Source organism: Antechinus flavipes, chromosome 3 (assembly GCF_016432865.1).
Source record: "Antechinus flavipes isolate AdamAnt ecotype Samford, QLD, Australia chromosome 3, AdamAnt_v2, whole genome shotgun sequence".
Lineage (NCBI taxonomy): Eukaryota > Metazoa > Chordata > Mammalia > Dasyuromorphia > Dasyuridae > Antechinus > Antechinus flavipes.
In genome coordinates this window covers 612,257,704-612,275,700 of record NC_067400.1, presented here as the reverse complement: position 1 = coordinate 612,275,700, position 17,997 = coordinate 612,257,704, and the positions used below count along the sequence as shown (strand labels likewise).

The window sequence follows — 17,997 nt, the reverse complement described above, 5'->3', positions numbered from 1 at the left end:
GCCCCTTTTTGTGCTGTACCCCACGGGCCAGTGGGAGCTAAAGGTGAAATCCTATGCTTGCAGTTCCCTGGAAGGCCGAGGCTGGTGGCTCTCCTGAGCTAGTAGCTTTGCCCAGCACGGTGACTTCCCTGTTTGCCTGAGGGGGCGAACCTGATGATCAGTCCCTGAACTCCAGCCTGTGCCAGAGGGGGAAACCAGCCTTTTAAAAAATAAATAAATGTTAAGAGGACAGGAAAAGGCTGTGCCCCAAATTTCTTTATTTACCTCCTCCTCCTCCTTCATTTAAAATGGAGGAATAAGACCAGTAGAAAGATTTACAGATAACATTTTTGTTTTATTTCCACTGAGAAAACCCCTAAAGAAAGCAGCAAGTACCTTCTGTACAATTGTCATGGCAACCGCTAGATTAGAGAGAGAGAATATTGCTCGTCTCTCAGGGTTCAGGCCACCTGTTCAGGCTATTGTCACATACCAGAGAAGAGGATGGGTACACAAAGACTAAAAAATGGGGTCTGTGCAAGAAAAGGGGTCTCCGGTACCAGGGAAAGGGGCAGGCAGGTGGTGGTGTTGGGCAGGGGTAGAGTGGGCTGAGGTCCTCAGAGTAGGTGTGCCGGCCCATCATGACTGGAAGCTATGAGCTCTAAAAGAGAGGAGAGAAGACAAATGTTAAAAGCTTTCCAGGCACACTCTTTCCAGTCTCCCTATCCCTTTCCTGAATATGGGCTAATTAAACTCATCTATGTTTAGCTAATTATAGCTTAGCTCATCTAAGTTTAATTCATTGCTGTTAAACTCAATTCTCCCACCCAGGATGTATGTTTCTGCCTTTCAGCCTTGACAGAGGCTGCTACCCCTCTTTGCAAGCCCCCTCCTCTTCTGCTCCACAAGCTCACGTCTCCTGCCTTCTCCCAAACCCACTGGCCAATTAACCTCCCAGAAACCTCTCAAGAGCTCACCAGCTCAATGCCCTCCTTTATGGGATTGCACTCAGCATATTCCTATTTCTTTCCCTCTTCCCCAATTAGCTCACTTCAGTCAGGGATCCTGCAGCTTTCTTCAGAGCAATAGACTCCAATGTGAACCTTGTCTACCTCCCTTTGAATGTGTTCCTTGCTTCCTGCAGCTTCCTCCCCAAGTCAGAGGCCTGGCTGACTGGCTCCTGAAGACATCCCTCCAGGGATCTCTTCCCCAATCCGGAAGACTGGCTGAATCCTGAGAGCGACCCTCCCAGGGTCCCTCCTTTCTCCAAGGAGATGACCCACGGATTTATGGATTCATTTGGTTTCATTTCAGTCCATTCTGAAACTCACCTACCAAAACCTCACCCACTGGAGCAAGTCCGGCTGTGCCCGAGAAGCCTAAACAAAAGGTAGAACGTTTGAGAGGACCGGATGGCACAAGGGTCCCAGCCCTTCTTTCTCCATCCTTCCAGTTCTAGAGACCCCGGTTCTCCCCGTTACTCACCGAGGAAGCTAATCCATTGTGCCCTCCCTGTGGAGACAAGATCAAATTGGTGGTTTGAGAAAGGCATTCAGCTTTCATTGATCTGTTCTAATCATGGAATCGTAGGCTATAAAACTGAGAGAGGCCTAAAAGAGTCTGGCCTCTTCATTTTATTAGCGAAGAAACTCAGGTCCAGAGAGAAGAGCGATCCCCCTGTCCTTAGCACTCCCAACCATCTCTTCTGTCCAGGGTTTCAGGATGATCTCAACAGTCTCCATTTCCTTCTCTGTCCATGGGATCAGGACCCCAGAGCTGTCCTCTTTTTTTTCCCAATCCTGTCCCCCAGCCAAGAGTTCAGAATCCAGAAGCCCCCTATCCAATTTTTTCCCAAGTACTTCATTGGGTTACAAGTGACATTTAAAATGAAACTAATGCAGAGGGAGAAACCTCAAAAGCAATTTTTCTTTGGCTTGGGAATTCATCCCACTCTTTAAATAGTTGAGAGTCAAATTTACTTTCCTAGTTCTGTTCTATTCAAATGAATCAATAGAATTATCTGTTTAGAGCTAGAAGGGAGCTTGGAAAATGGGATGGGAGGAAGAAGAAAGAGAGAGAGGGATGAGATGGGTTTAGAAGAAGGAAGGGAAAGGAAAGAGAAGAGAAAGGAAGGAGAGAGAAGGAAAGAGAAGAAAAGAGGGAGGAAAAAAGAAGAGAAGGAGGGATGAGGGGACAAAGAGAAGGAGGAAGCGTGAAAGGAAAGAAGGAAATAAGAAAGAGGGGAGGGGAGGGAGAAGAAGGATGTGGTCCCAGAGATTCCCAGCACCTGAACATTTGCCCCAATATAATCCACAATGCTAATAGTATCCCTATTCTCAGCACTGAAAGTTGAGAGCTTCTCCATGTTGGCTTTATAGACTTTCCTCCCATCCTTCAGAGAACCTTGGAAAGGTCATCCCATTCTTCCCTCTTCCTCTCTCCTCTCCTAGGAGCAGAAACCCTTGTCTGCTCAAAGGACCCTCCAGAAAAGTCTACCTAGTTGCCTACACTTGCTTATTATTTGTCCTATTGATTACCTTTCTAAAATTGCATCCTTTGCAATAAAAAAAAAATCCCAGACTTTAGAGCAAAGCAAACCTCTGTAAAGCCTTTAGAAAGTTTGTGTTTTTCCTTTGGCAGGAGGGTGGCTGAGTACAGAGTCTTGGAGCTGGGGCTTAATGCTCTGGCCCTGGCACACGTGTAGCACCAGGCAGTTCTCTAAAGGGGTGGGGACCTCTTTGGTGGAAGGAGCCTGTTCCTCATGCCAGAGACATCCCAGGTGCAGCCCTGTGTCTCTCCTTGTTGATTTAATCATCACACCCTCAGCCACTTTCCTGACTTCCTTTTTTTTTATCCCACTCTCTTCTGTTCTCCCTTCCCTTGGCACCCAACCTGGTTATCTAGATATGGAGCAGACACTGAATCCCAAAGATTTTCTGTCTGGCTTGCTCCATGGCTGGCTTCCTGCTCTGTGGCTGGCTTTAGGACCAGTCTGAATTCCCAGTGTAGCCTGGCCTAGTGACAAAGAGCCCGCCGGGGGATTGCCCTCCTGTGTCTAACATGTACTGTGTGTTCCTGGACAAGTCATTTAACTGGGTCAGTGATTTAGCCAGCCAGTAAGCTTTTATTAAACATTCCCTTAGGTGCCAGGTCTGAAAAAGTGGAATAAGCATCTCTGGGATGCAGGGAAAGGCAAAAACACCCGTCCTGCCCACACATTCTGGTGGGGAACAGGACATGACAATAACTAGACACGTGTGGGATGTTACACAGCACCTGTAAAGGGAATCAAGGTGGGACCTGACAAGGGGAGATCTAACCGGAGTCCAGAAGGACTACAGGAAAGCACAAAGGCCCAGGTGAGGACGGAGAGAGCAAAAGCCAGAGGCACCAGAGCTGGGGGGGAGCACCAGAACTGGAGAGAAGAGACCAGAGCTGGGGGAGGGAGAACTAGAGATCTGGGGGAGAACCAAAGCTGGGGAGGGGAACCAGAGCTGGGACAGGGAAACCAGAGCTAGGGAGAGGAAACCAAAGCTGGGGAAGGGAAACCAGAGCTGGGGGAAGAACCAAAGCTGGGGGAAAACCGTAGATGGCGGCAGCCAGAGCTGGGGGGAACCAGAGCTGGGGGGGGAATCAGAGTTAGTGGGAAGCATTAGAGCTAAAGGGAGTACAGAGCTGAAGCAGGGGGGTCTGGCAAAAGGGCCTGTTTGCATGAGGAAAGAAAGCCCCTCACAACCAGGAGCATCTCCTGGAATCACTGGTCAGGAGTGACTGAGAGGGGAGAGGGCAATTGGCTGCGGCCCAACAATCGGCTTAACTCTCCTGCTCACTCAGGCTGCCCTCCCTTCTCCCCTAGCTGTGGGCATGTGAGTGAGGTATGTGGTACATGGTAGCGTGTGTGTGTGTGTGTGTGTGTGTGTGTGAGTGTGAGACTGTGATTGTGATGGCTGAATTGCTGAACTCTCTTTTCCCCACCCAGTTACCCCACAGGAGATTCCCGTGTGATTCTTGGTCTCCATTCTGGGAGAATCAGGCTCATTTAGTCATAACATTATGGGAGCACATGAACAAAAGCCGCTCGGGAAGGGCAGGCATGGGTGGGTAGGTGGGCACGTGACTGGTGGAGGGAATGCCCCCCTCCAGAAGCTCCACTGGAAGGAATATTCCTGAGTGCCTGTCATGAACTGGTAGAAAAACAGCTGGAGCTAAGCAATGGGGCTAGAGTAGACTGGGTTTGAGGACCAGGAAGAAAGGAAACTGCACTGATTAAGCACCTCCTGTATGCCAGGCACAGGGCTAAGCATTTTACCAATAGCATTGGATCCTCACAAGAGCCCTGAGAGGAAGATGCTGTTATTAGCCCTGTCTTACTTTGAGAGAGACCAGATGTGAGTAATCCCAGGGTGGATGGAGAAAGCTGCCCTTTCCCCCTTTCTACTTGCAGGCAGGACTCCGTGGGAAGGCGGAGCAGGGTTCAACAGGCCTTACCTTAGCTGGTGTTCCGTAGGGGTACTGTCCTGCCTGAGGAGTGGGGTACGCCTGCTGATTGTAGCTCTGTGAGATCGGGGAGAAGGGGAGAAGGTTTCCATGGCAGCTCATCTGCTTTCCCAGAGTTCCTTGCCCTTTGTCCCCTCTGAGAGCACACACTGCCCCATTTCCCCATAGTTTGGGATCCCTTCTCCCTTCTCTGCTTCCCCATAGCCTTGGTCAACGTTGGACAGAGAGAGCGCCTTCCCCCGAGAAGCTTTCTCTGGTTATCTCACACTCTCCCATTGCCAGTCCCCAGATTCTCTAAAAGTGGGATCGTGGCCCTTTCTGGGGCATCTTTTCGCTCCTTGGGAATAAGGACACTTGGTTTTGCATCTCTCCAGGTTGGGACCCTGCTCCTCCCTCAGACTTACCTGGTTCACACCCCCAGCCCTCTTCTGAAGATTAAGTTCCTCTTCGTTCTAAAAGGGGAGGAAGGGCACTTAGTGCTTCTGCCAGGCAATTCCTTCCACCCCTCCACCCCAGGACCTGAGGCGATCTGCCCAACTTTTCATGGCCTCAAAGAACCCGGGTATCCTGCCCTACCCTCCCAGGAGCCCATGGGTACCAGTAGCTGCCCACACAGAGGGCAGAGAGCCCGACAGGGAGGGGGGTGCCCCAGATAGATCTAGGTTGTTGATTTCAACACTCACAGGGTGGGGCTGGGGGGGGGCAGAGAACCGATCTGGACCCGCCCTCCTCACCCCAAACCCAGACACCTGGGCTCTCCTCGGTCTGGAGCGACAGGTGGAGAAAGCTCACCCCCACACCAGCTGCTTGGGTGTGAGCCTAAATAAGCCGGCCTCCACCCTGTCTCACTCCCCCAGCCCCTGTTCCACTCCCAGGATCTAGCCCCCAGCCCTGGCTCCCATCAACCCATCCATAACTGTCATTCTCTAAACCCCCACCCACTTTCTCCCTTACTACACCCAGACTCCCGTGTAGGAGTCTATAAAATGCTTCTAGCCCGAAGAACTCTTTGCCGTGACCTATAAATGAGTCCTAAGATTGACTTTCCAGGGGAGAGAAAGAAATAAGGACAGCAGACTCCAGCTTGACTTGGATTCTGCTCAAAATCAGCCCAAAGCAAGGGGACAGTGTTGCCCCCACCCCATCCCAACCTTCACCTCCTCCCTTCCAGAAAAATGCACATCCTAAACACAGCCTAAAGCAGACCTCCAACGCCAGCCCCCTGCTCATGACCCAAACTAGCCACCTCTACTCCTCCAATGCCTCCCTAGGACCCGGAACGTCAAATCCAAACCCCCTTTTTGAGACCTCGGTGCCTCCTAATTACGGCTACCCTTCCAGGGCCTAACTGTCCTACATTTGAGCCCCTGATCTTTCAAGACCCGCCATTCCCCATCCAAATCAACAAAGCCCTTAACCTGATCTTTCTTCATACGCCGACCTCCAATTAATCTTACTCAGTTTCCCTTCCCAAAGTCTCCCTCTAATGTCTCCTTCATCAGCTGGGCCCAGGACTCCAAAATACTCGACAGTGGGGGGAGAGGCGAGCGGTACCAAGCTACTGCTCTCCTGCCCTCCCTTCCCTCGTTCCATTACCCACCCTGCCATGGCTCCCCCCAAGCCACGACAAGCTAAGCAGCAGCAGCAGCAGCAGAGCGGGGACAGTAGGCGATTTCATGTTCTTGCAGCTTGAGAAGGACTGTCCCAACCTCCAGGCCCTCGGTTTTTATACCTGGGAAGGCTGGGAGGACCTCCCTCCCCTATGAGTCATAGCTTTCCCTCTGTACCCTAACTCCCACCTCCACCCATGGTTGCCTAAACAGACAAAGGCGCTAAGTAGGGCAGGGGGCTGAGTCAGCAAGTTGCAGGCCCGGCAGATTTCCCAGACCCAAAGCGAGGGACCCCAGCCCCCTTACCTCAGTGATCATTTTCCAGTTGATGTAAGGCGTGTTCTGCTTGAAATCCTACAAGGACAGGGAAAAAAGAGATGGTTCCCAGACATTGGGGGAAGGTCCTGGGTGTTAGGGGTAGGGACAGATTTGGGCCTAGCATGGAGATCAGCCCCAGGTACCAGGTTTGGGTTAGGTACAAAATGAAGATGAGAGACAAGGATGTGGGGGTCGGTAGTGAAAATTCTTGTCAAATGGCAGCATAATGAGGCAATTACAAGTGGACCAGGTCTTGGTCTTAGGGAGGAAATGAGATTGAGGAGAACACGTGGGATGAGCGCTTAGAGGAGGGCCACATTTAAAGAGGGGAGGAGATGGACTGAGGGGCTTCTCCTACCTCCCAGAGCCGTCTCAAGTAAAGGAAGACCCGAGTACTGGGGCGTGGGAAGTGTCGCTGTGGAGGAAAAGTGGAAGCAAATTAGCTGGGAGCCTCATTCCCTCCCTGCTCCTTTGGCTCAAGTGTGTGTGGCTTTCTCTCTGAGATTTCTTGTCTGCCCTAACTCTCTCTCTCTCTCTCTCTCTCTCTCTCTCTCTCTCTCTCTCTCTCTCTCTCTCTCTGTCTCTTCTCTCTCTCTCTCTCTCTCTCTCTCTCTGTCTCTTTCTCTCTCTCTCTCTCTCTCTCTCTCTCTCTCTCTCTCTCTCATTCTCCTCTCTCTCTCTCTCTCTCTCTCCCTCTCTCTCTCTCTCTCTCTCTTTCTCTCTCTCTCTTTCTCTCTCTCTCTCTGTTTTTCTCTCTTCTCCCTCCCTATTTCTCTTTTCTCCCTCCCATTCCCCAACCTCATTGCCACCAACAATCTTTCACAGTGACTAAAGACTTGGGAGGAGCTGGACACAGACAGCTTGGAGCCTCTAAGGGAGAGGTGGTGGATTGAGTGTAGGAAAGCTCATTTCTGGGCAATGAAGTAGAAAGGAAGATGCGTGAGCCAGGGACTGACAGCACTATTATCCTAGCCCCATTACCCACATTCTTTGCTTTGGATTTCCCCCATTATAATAAAAGGAATTAATAATAAAAGGATTCCCTCTCCATTATAATAAAAGGAACCAGACCTGGAGGGAGAGCTCAGTGGTGAGACCCCACCCCTTGCCCAATGCTCCCCCTCCCAAACCTTGGCCTTCACTCTTCCCCTCCAACCCTCTCCCCCTTAAACATGAAAAAGACGGCAAGAAAGAGCAGAGACCGACAGTACGGGGGAGCTGCGGTTTATTTAAAGGAGAAGAGAATGTTCTCATTTTAGGGAATTTGGGAGTGGGGCCTGAGGGTCCCATCCATCTGGCAACTCCTCGTCTGGAAATCACTGCATGCGAAAGCTCCTCTGGTCCTGGGCAAAAAAATAAGCTCTGAGAGGGAGCTCTGGGGCTGGGGGTGGCAGTTCTAGGAAAGATGGACTAGATCGCATTTGGAACTCCCAGAACCTCCCCAGTGATACTCAATTGTCCATCATGTCCAAATCAAAATTTCCAGTATTGGGCAGGAAGGTCTCTTCATAATAGCTGTCCTCCTGACCTGATCTGCTTCCAGTATCCCAATCCCTATTCCCACTCTGGAATTTTCCCTCCAAAGGCTCCCTTCTCAGGACCATTCCTCCCTTCCCCTCCAGCCTGGGATTTATTTTCACTATATTTGTTTACATTTAAGGTGATATTCTATTAATATCTGGGTAGATGTTATATGGGTGTGTGTCCCATCTGTCTAACCAGACCATAAGCTCTCTGACTTTATATGATCCCTGAGGGACCATGTCTCCTTACTGAACTAGGAACTCCCTGAGAGTAGATCCCTTCTCCATCAGATTGGACATTATGCAAGGGCGGGATCATGATTCCTCAGTTCTCTTATCTCTACTTGGAACTACCCATGTATCCTTGTCCCTTCAGCCTTTGGCAAGTTCTTCCAGTCCTGTCCATTCTCCTGAGCTCTAAGTAGGCGATCACTTTCCAAATGGATCAGTCAACTCAAAATGTGCAAGCCAGTACAGATAACTTCCAAGAAGGAAGTGTCAGAAGTCTGACTTTCTGGGATGATCCTGCTCATGCATTTCCTGCCTCCCAGCCCTGATCAACCATGTCATACTCCATACATGGCATCATGGTGACCACGTACACCATTTCCCACATTTTCTATGAGAAAAATGAGACCCAGCGGGGCGATTTGGCATAAGTGGTAGCAGAGACTGGTCCCCTGCTCTTTCCACTGTTCATACCCCATCTCCTCTCCCTGCTCCCATATACTATGAGAACTGGATAAATTAACTTGCTTTAGAGAGAGAGAGGGAAACTGAGGCACAAAGCCCTTCACCCATCAAGAACTGTATGGGGAAAGCATCAATGAGTTCTTTCCATGTCTTGTCCATAGGTTCCAGGTCTCTCCCACAAAATACTCTCTCTCTTCCAAGGATCTAGAGAGATCCCCCTCTGTTTCTAGCCTCCTGGCCTAAATCAGGATTCAGCATCCTTAGGGGTGTGTCAGGATAATCTAGGACTTTCAGTCAGGAGACCTGACCTGAGTTCTTGCTCTGATATCCAGTCCCCTGCCCATCCCTTCCCTGATAACGTAAGGAGATGGACTAGATTATCTCAATGTCAACATACTCCATATATTCCCTCTACCTCAGAGGTTCAATTGGGCCTGTCTTACTCCCTTTTCCCCCTCCACTCTTCTACTCTCGAAGGACCCATATGTCCCGGCCTCCCAGCTCAGCCCTTACCTTGTTTATGGCATCCCAGTTAATGAAACCCAGCTTGGATTTAAAATTCTGCAGAGAAAAAGGAGGGATGGAATTAGATCAGAATGTGGGCAGAGCCTAGGAACAAGAGCACACCACCAGCACAACCCAGCAGCCCAGGGACCCTTGCACCTGAACAGCCGGCTTACGGACAACTGGGGGACAGAACGGCTCAGCTGGGACGGGAGGGGAGGGAAGGGGGAAGCTGTTTACCAGACTCACCTTCCAGAATGTGTCAAAGTTGAAGAAGCCTTGAGCGTTGGGACCATTCTAAGGAACAGAAATGAGAATAAGGGATGAGAGGGTCATCCCAAGACTCTCTAAATGATGAGATTTATCAGCTGGACACCTGAGTCCCGGGTCAAAAAGGGCTTGGTGCAAGACCACATGCCAGGGCAATAGGGGGCCCACAAATCCCTTGCCTCCAAGTGGCCCCATTCCCTCGGTCCCTGCACATGTAAATGTAACGTGACAGTCAGGGCAGTACTCACATAAACTCCATTTCCACTATTGATCTCAGTTTCTCCTATTCTTTCTCCAGCTGAGTAAGGCCCAGATCCCTGTATGAGGAAGGGGCAAAGAAAAGTGAATGCTCACAGAGAGCATTAGACCCCCCCCCCCCACACCCGCCACCTCATTTCAAGCCTCAGCCCTTCTCTGCCCTGGTCTTCTCCCTGGCAGCCTCAGCAGCATCACAGGAAACCTTCTCCCTCACCCTCCTGGCATTAGCTCTTAAACCTGGTAGACTCAGTGACCGTCCCCTCCTAAACACATACGTACTCTCCTGACCTGAGTCTTAGCCATCCATGTCCAAAAGCAACATTCATGAAATGATCACTAAGGGCACAGCATTGTAGAAGGAACAAGAAGGGAGGGAGAGAGGAAGGGGGAGAAAGAGAGACAGAAACAGACAGAGAGACAGAGAGAGATACACCGAGATAGAGACAGAGACTTACAGAGAGACTGAGAGAGACGACAGAGAATCAGACCAACAGAGACACACACACAGAGAAACAGAAGGTTGTGCCTCACAGCATAATAACCCCACGAAATATAAATCTTCTTTCCCACTTTACAAGTAAGGAATGGGGATGGGGAGAGGTTATGAACAAGGCTATAAAGCTCTTAAGTGGGGTAACAGAATTGGAACTTAGATCCTATGCACCAAGTCTTTACACTCAACCAGAGTTTGTGCCTTGTTAGAGCTCCTGGTGCATCTCCTATTCAAGCACAGCTCTTGGAATCTTTGTCCTCCTTTTTAGATCACCTCAAAAACCCTACTTCTGAGAGATTTCTCCAGAGTCCTTGCCACACCCTGCTGTTAGTATTCTGCACTCCCTCTGATTACCCAGAACTTATTCATATGCAAAAATACTGGCTCTAGGCTGGATTTGAATCTTGCTCTTGATATTCCCTCCCCATGGAATCTCACTTAACCTGATTTGATCTCAATTTTCTCATCTACAAATTGAGAGGGTTGGACTCTAGATCTATGATCTTATGATGTACCTTCATATTGTCCACCCTAGTAGAATGTAAACTTCCTGAGGAGAGGCATTTTTTATTTTCTTTTTCTTCCTTATCCCTAATGTTGTCAGGGTTTTGCTAAATTCTTGCTATATTGAATTGAACTGAAAATGTGCTAGTGGCAATAAGACATGCAAACAAATAACTTCCCTAGAAAGTAGAAAATAAATGCAAAAGCTGAGGCCATACAAAGTACTATGGAAAATTTGAGATGTTTCCATATGATAGAAACACCTCCTTGTCCATTCATGGATTAATATAAACATAGTTTATATAATTAGATAGAATATTATTAGACTATAATAGGATATTCCTTATTCTATTCAAAAATAATAGAATAGAACCATAGTGCCTGGTCTACTTTAGCTAGGATCTTTCATAGTCTTCATTGCCACACTCTTCATAACTACAGTAAACAAGATGTGCTCACACTGTCCAGAGCTCCCAACCCAATGCCCTTTCTCTTTCAACATTACATTTGCATTTGAACATGGAGATTTTCAGATATTTTGAAAAACTCTAAGTGGTTTTAACACTCAATGTGCTTATGTTTTGAATTCAGCTAGTAGTTTCCTCGCTCCAGAGTTAGTGTTTTTACCTTGATCTTGGCAAAGGGTCCTTTCCCCATTTTGAAATTCTCTTATCTAATGTACAGGGAGTTATCAGGACAGGTGGAACTGGACATACCTCTCCTGTAAGTCATCTCCTGACTAATTTCCCTCTTCTCCCTCCTTTGTTCTGGCCTGATTTTTTTTTCCTCATTTTTTCAACTGGCAAGAACCCTTTCTACCCATCTCCTCTTCATGTCCCACCCATTTCAGTTATCTCTCTCTCATCTATTCTTTAATATGACTTCAATCTGGCCTCCTCCAGGAAGCCCTCTCTGACTAGCTCCAGTGGCTCCTTAGCAGTCCTGACATGTTTGCTCTTTGAATATTCTTAATGCATTTCATGATAGCGTGTGAATGTTTGTGTTCTTTTTGCTCAACTGTACTTTCTAGAAGCAGGGGCTGGGTCTGATTTTACTTGCAACACCTAGGAGAGGACCATGGATCCCATGGGTGATCTCCATGTAAAAAAGTAGGGTTGGCCACACTCGACCATATCCTAGCAAGTCTTTTTAAATTTTTTTAAAATTTGCATTGGTTTTTTTTCTGGCTATACATATATATGAACTTTTAAAATGCATATTTCTTTACGAATCATGTCCCAGCTAGTCTCATCTGACTTTCCTCCATCAGACACCACTCTGAATAGCAATGGAGAAATAAAGTAGGACTCACAAAGTTACCCCCAGAAGCTCCATTCTGTCCTGCTGGACCAGATCCCTGAAAAGAGGAGAGAGATAGAGAAAAATCAAGCCTCCAGAGATCAGGGAACCTGGCATCCTGTCCATCAATTTCATTTCCTCTCAGACCCGATCCTCATTCCATCCTCACCTGGTTATTGACGCTTCCAAGGATGTCTTTCCCATGATTGAGTGTATCCTGTGGGAAAATGGAATAGAAAGTTAGAGACAGGGGTTGAGGAAGACAATTGGGAGTAACTAGAAGACTCCATGATCTCAGAGAAGTTGAGATTTCCTTAAACACTTTTGGACTCTCTCCCAATAGAGGGGTGGACTTCGGAACGTGGAGATAAGGACATAAAGGACTTTCTGGAACTCCATGAAATAGATAGGTAACCTCCCTCCCTCAATGGATCCCTCCCTCCCTCAGCAAAACCTGATCCTATCTCTATGTGGAGCGTGAAAATCTTGTTTCACCTTTCATTGTTGAGAGTATCACCTCCCTTGCTTACTTAAGTTCTTTCTTGATGTTATCAATTCATTTTCATTCCCGCAAGCACCCCGCTGCCCAACTGGAGTTTGGGAGGGGAGACCTTGCAAATCAAAGCACTTTATTTTCTTCACCCTCCTCCAGGGAAGGTATGAGCCCAGCAAGCTTCAATTTGGGGAAGAGGATCACCCATGGGATCCATGATTCTCTACTAGGGTCTGTGAGACTCACTCCTGCTTCTACAAAGCTCGTTTGGGAAAGAGGAGGAAAGATCCAACTTAGATAGAGGCTTTTCCTCAGTCTGTGAGTGAGAAAGCAGACAGGAATAGAATTTCCTTTCCAGCTTCTTCCCAGTGAGATCTTTCACATCGCATCAATTATTCAAGACCTTAAGAGTCCCAAATCATAGATACATGTGTGTTCCACTCAATGATCAAACTACAATGCAAACTCAGAGAGAGAAGTTGATGGCTGTCCACTCCTCAGCTTCCCTTCCTTAGCACAGATGACTGAGAGCTAATCCCCTTTCTTTCTGGCATAATCTGGCTTATTCTTTCTAAGAAGCAGGATCTTCAGTCTTTACCCGGATGATAGCGTCACTGTCAGGTTTGTTTCCACTCTGTCCATTGCCCTGAGAGCTGCTTCCCTGGGTGAGAAGAAGAGACAGACAAGAATGGGCTTTGCTTTCCCAAAAACTGGTGACAAATCCCTGAAAAGCCTGTCCCTGGTTAACCCCATTAAAGACTGATTGCTCCCTTCCTCATCTGCTGCCCTTCTCGGCACACACTCACCCCTTGACTGTCTTTGCCTCCGCTACTTCCACCACTGCCAGAAGATGAAGTAGATCCCTGAAAAAGAGGGAGAATTCTGAGGTTGCCATAGAAGGACTTACAAGTGTGATAACCGATACACCAAGACTATGCTGTCAGCTAGTCTTGCTTTAAGCAAAACTGATATGAAATCAGGATTCACCCAATAAACAAAACAGGAGAGTTACTTATCTGTCGCCAAAAAATATTCATAACTCGCCAAAGACTTTACCAGTCACCTCCACGGTGTACATTTAAAATTTGTCCTGGTATGTAATGTACCTTGGCACAGACTTGGCTGCTTAAGACTTGTAGAGACTTGCTCCTGCGGTGTGAATTCTGCATTTATTCCCATGCCCTCATATATTTTATTGGATTATTTAATTCTAGTAAAAGCTGCAGAGCTCCTGTTAGGACCGAGGGTACCCCACAGTTGGTATCAGGTTGAGATTGAAATATAAAAATGGAGTAAGTGGTAAGCAGAATTGGGGCTGAGATTATTGATTTCTAAGAGTAGTGTTCCTTGTAAGAATGACGATGGTAACTGGCAATTAACAGCTTCTGAAGCTCACCTGGCTTCCACTGTCCGGATTTTCACACTGAGAAGGGAAAAGAAGAGAAAGTTTTAGGGGTAGACCTTGGCACTAGAAAGCCAGACCATAACATCACAGGAACTCAGTCACACCCCAATGAACCAAATCCCAAATCGGGCCTTGAGCCCCATCCTAACACCCCAATCTAGTCCCACGCCCCCAATCCTTAGTGCTATTTTTAATCCCCACTATCCACCCTTCCCAGCACACGCTCACCCCTTGACCGCCTTTGCCTCCGCTACTTCCACCACTGCCAGAAGATGAAGTAGATCCCTGAAAAAAGAGGGAGAATTCTGAGGTTGCCATAGAAGGACTTATAAGTGTGATAACCAATGCACCCAGGCTTTATAGGTCAACAACTAATTGCTTCTCTCTCCTCCTGTCCCCAACCATCCCTTCCCACCTTCTCAACGGGCTGGAAAACAAAATTATGGCTTCCCATCTGTGTTTTTTTATTATGGAAGAGACGTGGATAACAAGCTATCTTTTAAATTGAGGCTAGATCTTGGTCAGGATGTAGGGAAGGGGTCTAGGGAACAATCTTCATCCTTCACCGCCTCCTAAAACGCAGTAAATCAGAAAACTCTTCAGAGAGCTCACCTGGCTGCTGCTGCCTCCGCTAGTGGTTGATTCTGGGCTTGGTGCCTGGGCAAAGATTTCGAATAAGGTTATTGGGGGAAGGAATGAATGCAGAAGGGGGTTAAAGTGCAAAATCAGCCAGCCAGGACCAGAGGAGATGGTCTCTGACCATAGTGAAGGCTGTCTCCCTTTTTTTCTCTCTCATCACTCTATCATGGGACTGTGGTCCAGTCATAACTGCTCTCCTCCTTAATGGTCCCACCTTCTGCAGGAAGGCTTTGCCAGCCCACCGGCTTCCTCTCAGGAAAGAACTCTCTCCTCCCGCTGCCTCCTGACTTCCTTCAAGTCTTAGCTATACTTTCATCCTTTCCTACCCTCTCCAGAATTCTAGAGCCTTTCCTCTAAGGCTGTCTCCCACTTATCCTGTATATTTCTTATCTGTATATAGTTGTATGTACATAGTCTCCCCCGTCAGATTGTAAGCTCTGGGCATATAGAACCTATATTGAACTGCTTGAGTTCTCAATGACGGGGAGTAGGGAGGAGGAAGGGGAAGATTCTGGAACTCAAAGTTTTAAAAACAAAGGTTAAAAAAGTCTTTTTGATAGACTACCAGTCCTGGAGTCAGGAGGACGGAGTGCAAAACCAGTCTCAGATACTTCATACTTCCTACCTGTGGGACCCCGGGCAAGTCACTTAATCCCAGTTGCCTCCCAAAAAAAAAAAAAAGAAAAGAAAAGAAAAAAGAAAAAGGGGGGGGATTCTTTTTTACATGTAACTGGGGCAAAAACAATAAATAAATAAATAAACATAAAATAAATAAGTAAATAGAAATTAAAAATAAAAAATAATAAAAAGGATTGTAAACTGCAGAGCAAGAGCTGGTTTTGCCCTTTTTTTCATTCCCAGCACTAGGGCGGGGCACACAGATAAGTCCTTAACAAATGCTTGTTAATTGACTGACTCTCTGCAGCCTCTGAGCCTAGGATGGTTAGAAAAGGTACTTTACAAGTAGATTTCAGGTTCAAAGGCTGACTGCCACTTGAACCTCGGTGACATCACCTGGGTCTCAGTTTCCTCCTCTGCAAAATGAGGGAGTGGACGGGACAGTCCCTGGGATCTCTCCTAGCTCTCTGCATTAATGATGCTGTGATTCATAAGCCATTTTCCCCTTCCTCACCCCTCCTTCTGTTCTCCTTTCTTAAACGAGCCGATCCATGGCCTCTGTCCCGGCTCTGGGAGCTTGGCTGGCCCTTTTAGGCCGTCGTGAGTGTTTTTCCACCTTATCCCGACAAGGACCCTTCTACCACCCCCCAAGATGCTGGATGCTGGCCAAAGGCAGAAGCCCCAGCTCTTTGGACCTGACAGGTGTTTGCTGAGGGGACGGAAGTCAGAGGGAGGGGTGGCCACCTTCTGTTTGTGACACCAGGCTCACCTTTGGGGAGTTTGCATAGGAGGCTGGAGTACTGCTGACGCTGCCACTGGATCCTTGGGAGTTACTGCCTCCCTAAGGGAAAGGAAGTGACACAGTCAGAGAAATCAAGATGTTTACCTCCATTTATCCTCCCGCCTTCCCCTCCCTCTCCTCTCCCCTCCTGGAGAGGACACCTGGAATGGGTGAGGGAGAGACTTCCCCACCCCCGGAACATAGTTCAGTTTTCCCATATCTTCTTACCCCAGAGACGCTTCCACTGTCTGACCCAGAGGAGGGGGGGTTGGTGCACTAAGGGGAAAAGTAGATTGAGGAATTAGGAAGTTCGGGTTTCCTCAAGTCAGAATTTGAATCCCTTCCAATCTAGCGTATTCCTCTAGATCTGAGATCATCCCTGTCCTCCCTCCTTTCCCTCTCCCCCCAAAGGCCTTCCTCCTCATCACTTATTCTCCTGTCTTCCCCTCGTTGCTTTCCCCACTTTTCCTAATTCTCTTTTCACCTCTCTTTCCTCACCCACCACCATCTTCTCTAGTCTACAGCATCCCTCTTCCCACCGGCCTCCTCCCCAGATTTCCCTCTTACCCCTGATTCCTGGCTGCTGCTCCTCTCTACCAGCTTTCCGCTGCCTGAATTACCGCCCTACGATGAGAGAGAGAGGGAAATAACAGGTGACGAACAGGTGGGTTAGGGTGGCAGTCCTGGGGGAGGAGGGAGTTGAATGATTTGAGGGAGAAGACTAGTAGTTAGTGGAGGATCATGGGATAGTTTCTTTTACCTGAAGACCGGATGAGCTGCCCTGGCTTCCTTGGCCCTGTAAACCTCCTTGAGAACTGGCTCCACCGCTGCTTGTACCTCCATGCCCTCCCAAGAGCCCATGACCATTGTGAGAGCCGCTTCCAAGGATCCTGTGCCCTCCAGATGAGAGCAGTCCATTGTGTGTCTGCAAAGAGAGCATCCTTGGAGTTGGCGTCCTTTACTGACTGGGAAGGGACACTAGGAGAAAGAGATGGAGAAAAAGCCACCGAGAAAGAGGGACAGAAAGGCAACAGAGACCATGACAGGCCACATTCGAACCCTATCCCTGTGCCAGTTTTCTGGATGCACACGATCCATCTGCCCCAAGACCCTTCCTCCCCACCCCACTTCTTTCATTCTTCCCTTCCACTCACATTAGGATTGCTGGCGCCATGATGGATCCCCAGCCATGGACGATGGGCTAGATTATTAGCCCCGTGACCGATTGTCTCCCCGACATTACTGATCTCTCTGCCCACAGAACTCCCGGCATGATTGATGGCGTTCCCTATATCCTGCAACCCATGACCAAATGGCTGTCCCACTCCAGGACCAATAGCTTCCCTAATTCCATGGTTAACAGCCTCCTCAAACCCATGTCTCACGGCCTCTCCAAGCCCCTCGCCAACAGCCTCCCCAAGCCTCTCCGCAACCTCTCCTCCAGCAGCCAAGCCCCCGGGCCCTTCTGCATCCAGGGGGGCTCCCCAGCTGCCCCTGAAGGACAGGGACAATATAAGGCCAAAGAGGAATTCCTCCAGTTTCATCTCTGCCTCCTCTTCGTTTCTTTTTCTTTTTCTTTTTTTTTTTTTTTTTAAGGTTTTATTCTTCTTGTCTCACACTTTCCCTTCTCCTTCTGGTTTCTCTTCTCCTTCCTCTAGTTCCCTCTTTTCTCAACCTCCCGTCAGCCTCCCCTCTGTGTCAATGGCCCTCTCTTCTTTCCTTGGTTCCCTGACTCCCCAGAATCCTTCCTCCAGCCACTGCTCCTTATACATTGACAGGGAGAGGGAGGTGACAAAATGGGGTGGGCCCCCAGACCCCTCCGCCCCCAGTGATTCACGGCCAAGCTGACGATAAGGTAATGAGCTATAATTGAATGTCTGTGTTGCAATGGGAGGGAGCTAGGAGAGGAGGCAGGGAGGGACAGAGAATATCCCAGTTTCCTAACCGAAGGAATTTAGAGCGCTGGGTGGGGAGAAGGGCAGCCCAGGAGAGAAACCATTGGTCTCACTTGAAGGTGGATGCGAGGGCATACCTGGGGAGGGAGAACGCCCAGGTAGGGACAGCCCTTCAAGAGCGGGGATGGAGAATAACAGCTGAGTGTGTTGGCTCGGCC

General features: G+C 48.6%; 1 protein-coding gene across 4 annotated transcripts; it reads right to left on the bottom strand.

Moving 5' to 3' along the window:
- Positions 1 to 313: 313 nt before the first annotated feature.
- DMKN (dermokine) lies at positions 314 to 17,641 on the bottom strand. 4 transcript variants are annotated; one of them, XM_051988943.1, is made up of 22 exons: positions 17,039 to 17,641; positions 16,645 to 16,809; positions 16,452 to 16,508; positions 16,113 to 16,160; positions 15,873 to 15,944; positions 14,459 to 14,503; positions 14,075 to 14,131; positions 13,838 to 13,864; positions 13,248 to 13,304; positions 13,040 to 13,102; positions 12,118 to 12,165; positions 11,962 to 12,006; positions 9,643 to 9,711; positions 9,374 to 9,421; positions 9,134 to 9,181; positions 6,763 to 6,819; positions 6,393 to 6,440; positions 4,881 to 4,928; positions 4,468 to 4,533; positions 1,465 to 1,491; positions 1,311 to 1,358; positions 314 to 640 (listed from the first exon to the last, which is right to left on the bottom strand). In XM_051988943.1, exons 1-21 carry the CDS (start codon positions 17,426 to 17,428, stop codon positions 1,311 to 1,313), a joined length of 1,533 nt encoding a protein of 510 aa, XP_051844903.1. In that variant the 5' UTR covers positions 17,429 to 17,641; the 3' UTR covers positions 314 to 640. The 4 variants fall into 4 exon arrangements, with proteins under 4 accessions (XP_051844903.1, XP_051844904.1, XP_051844905.1 ...); XM_051988944.1 differs by having other exon boundaries at positions 1,315 to 1,358; XM_051988945.1 differs by lacking the exons at positions 13,838 to 13,864; positions 14,075 to 14,131 and having other exon boundaries at positions 17,039 to 17,640.
- Between the last annotated feature and the right edge of the window lie 356 nt (positions 17,642 to 17,997).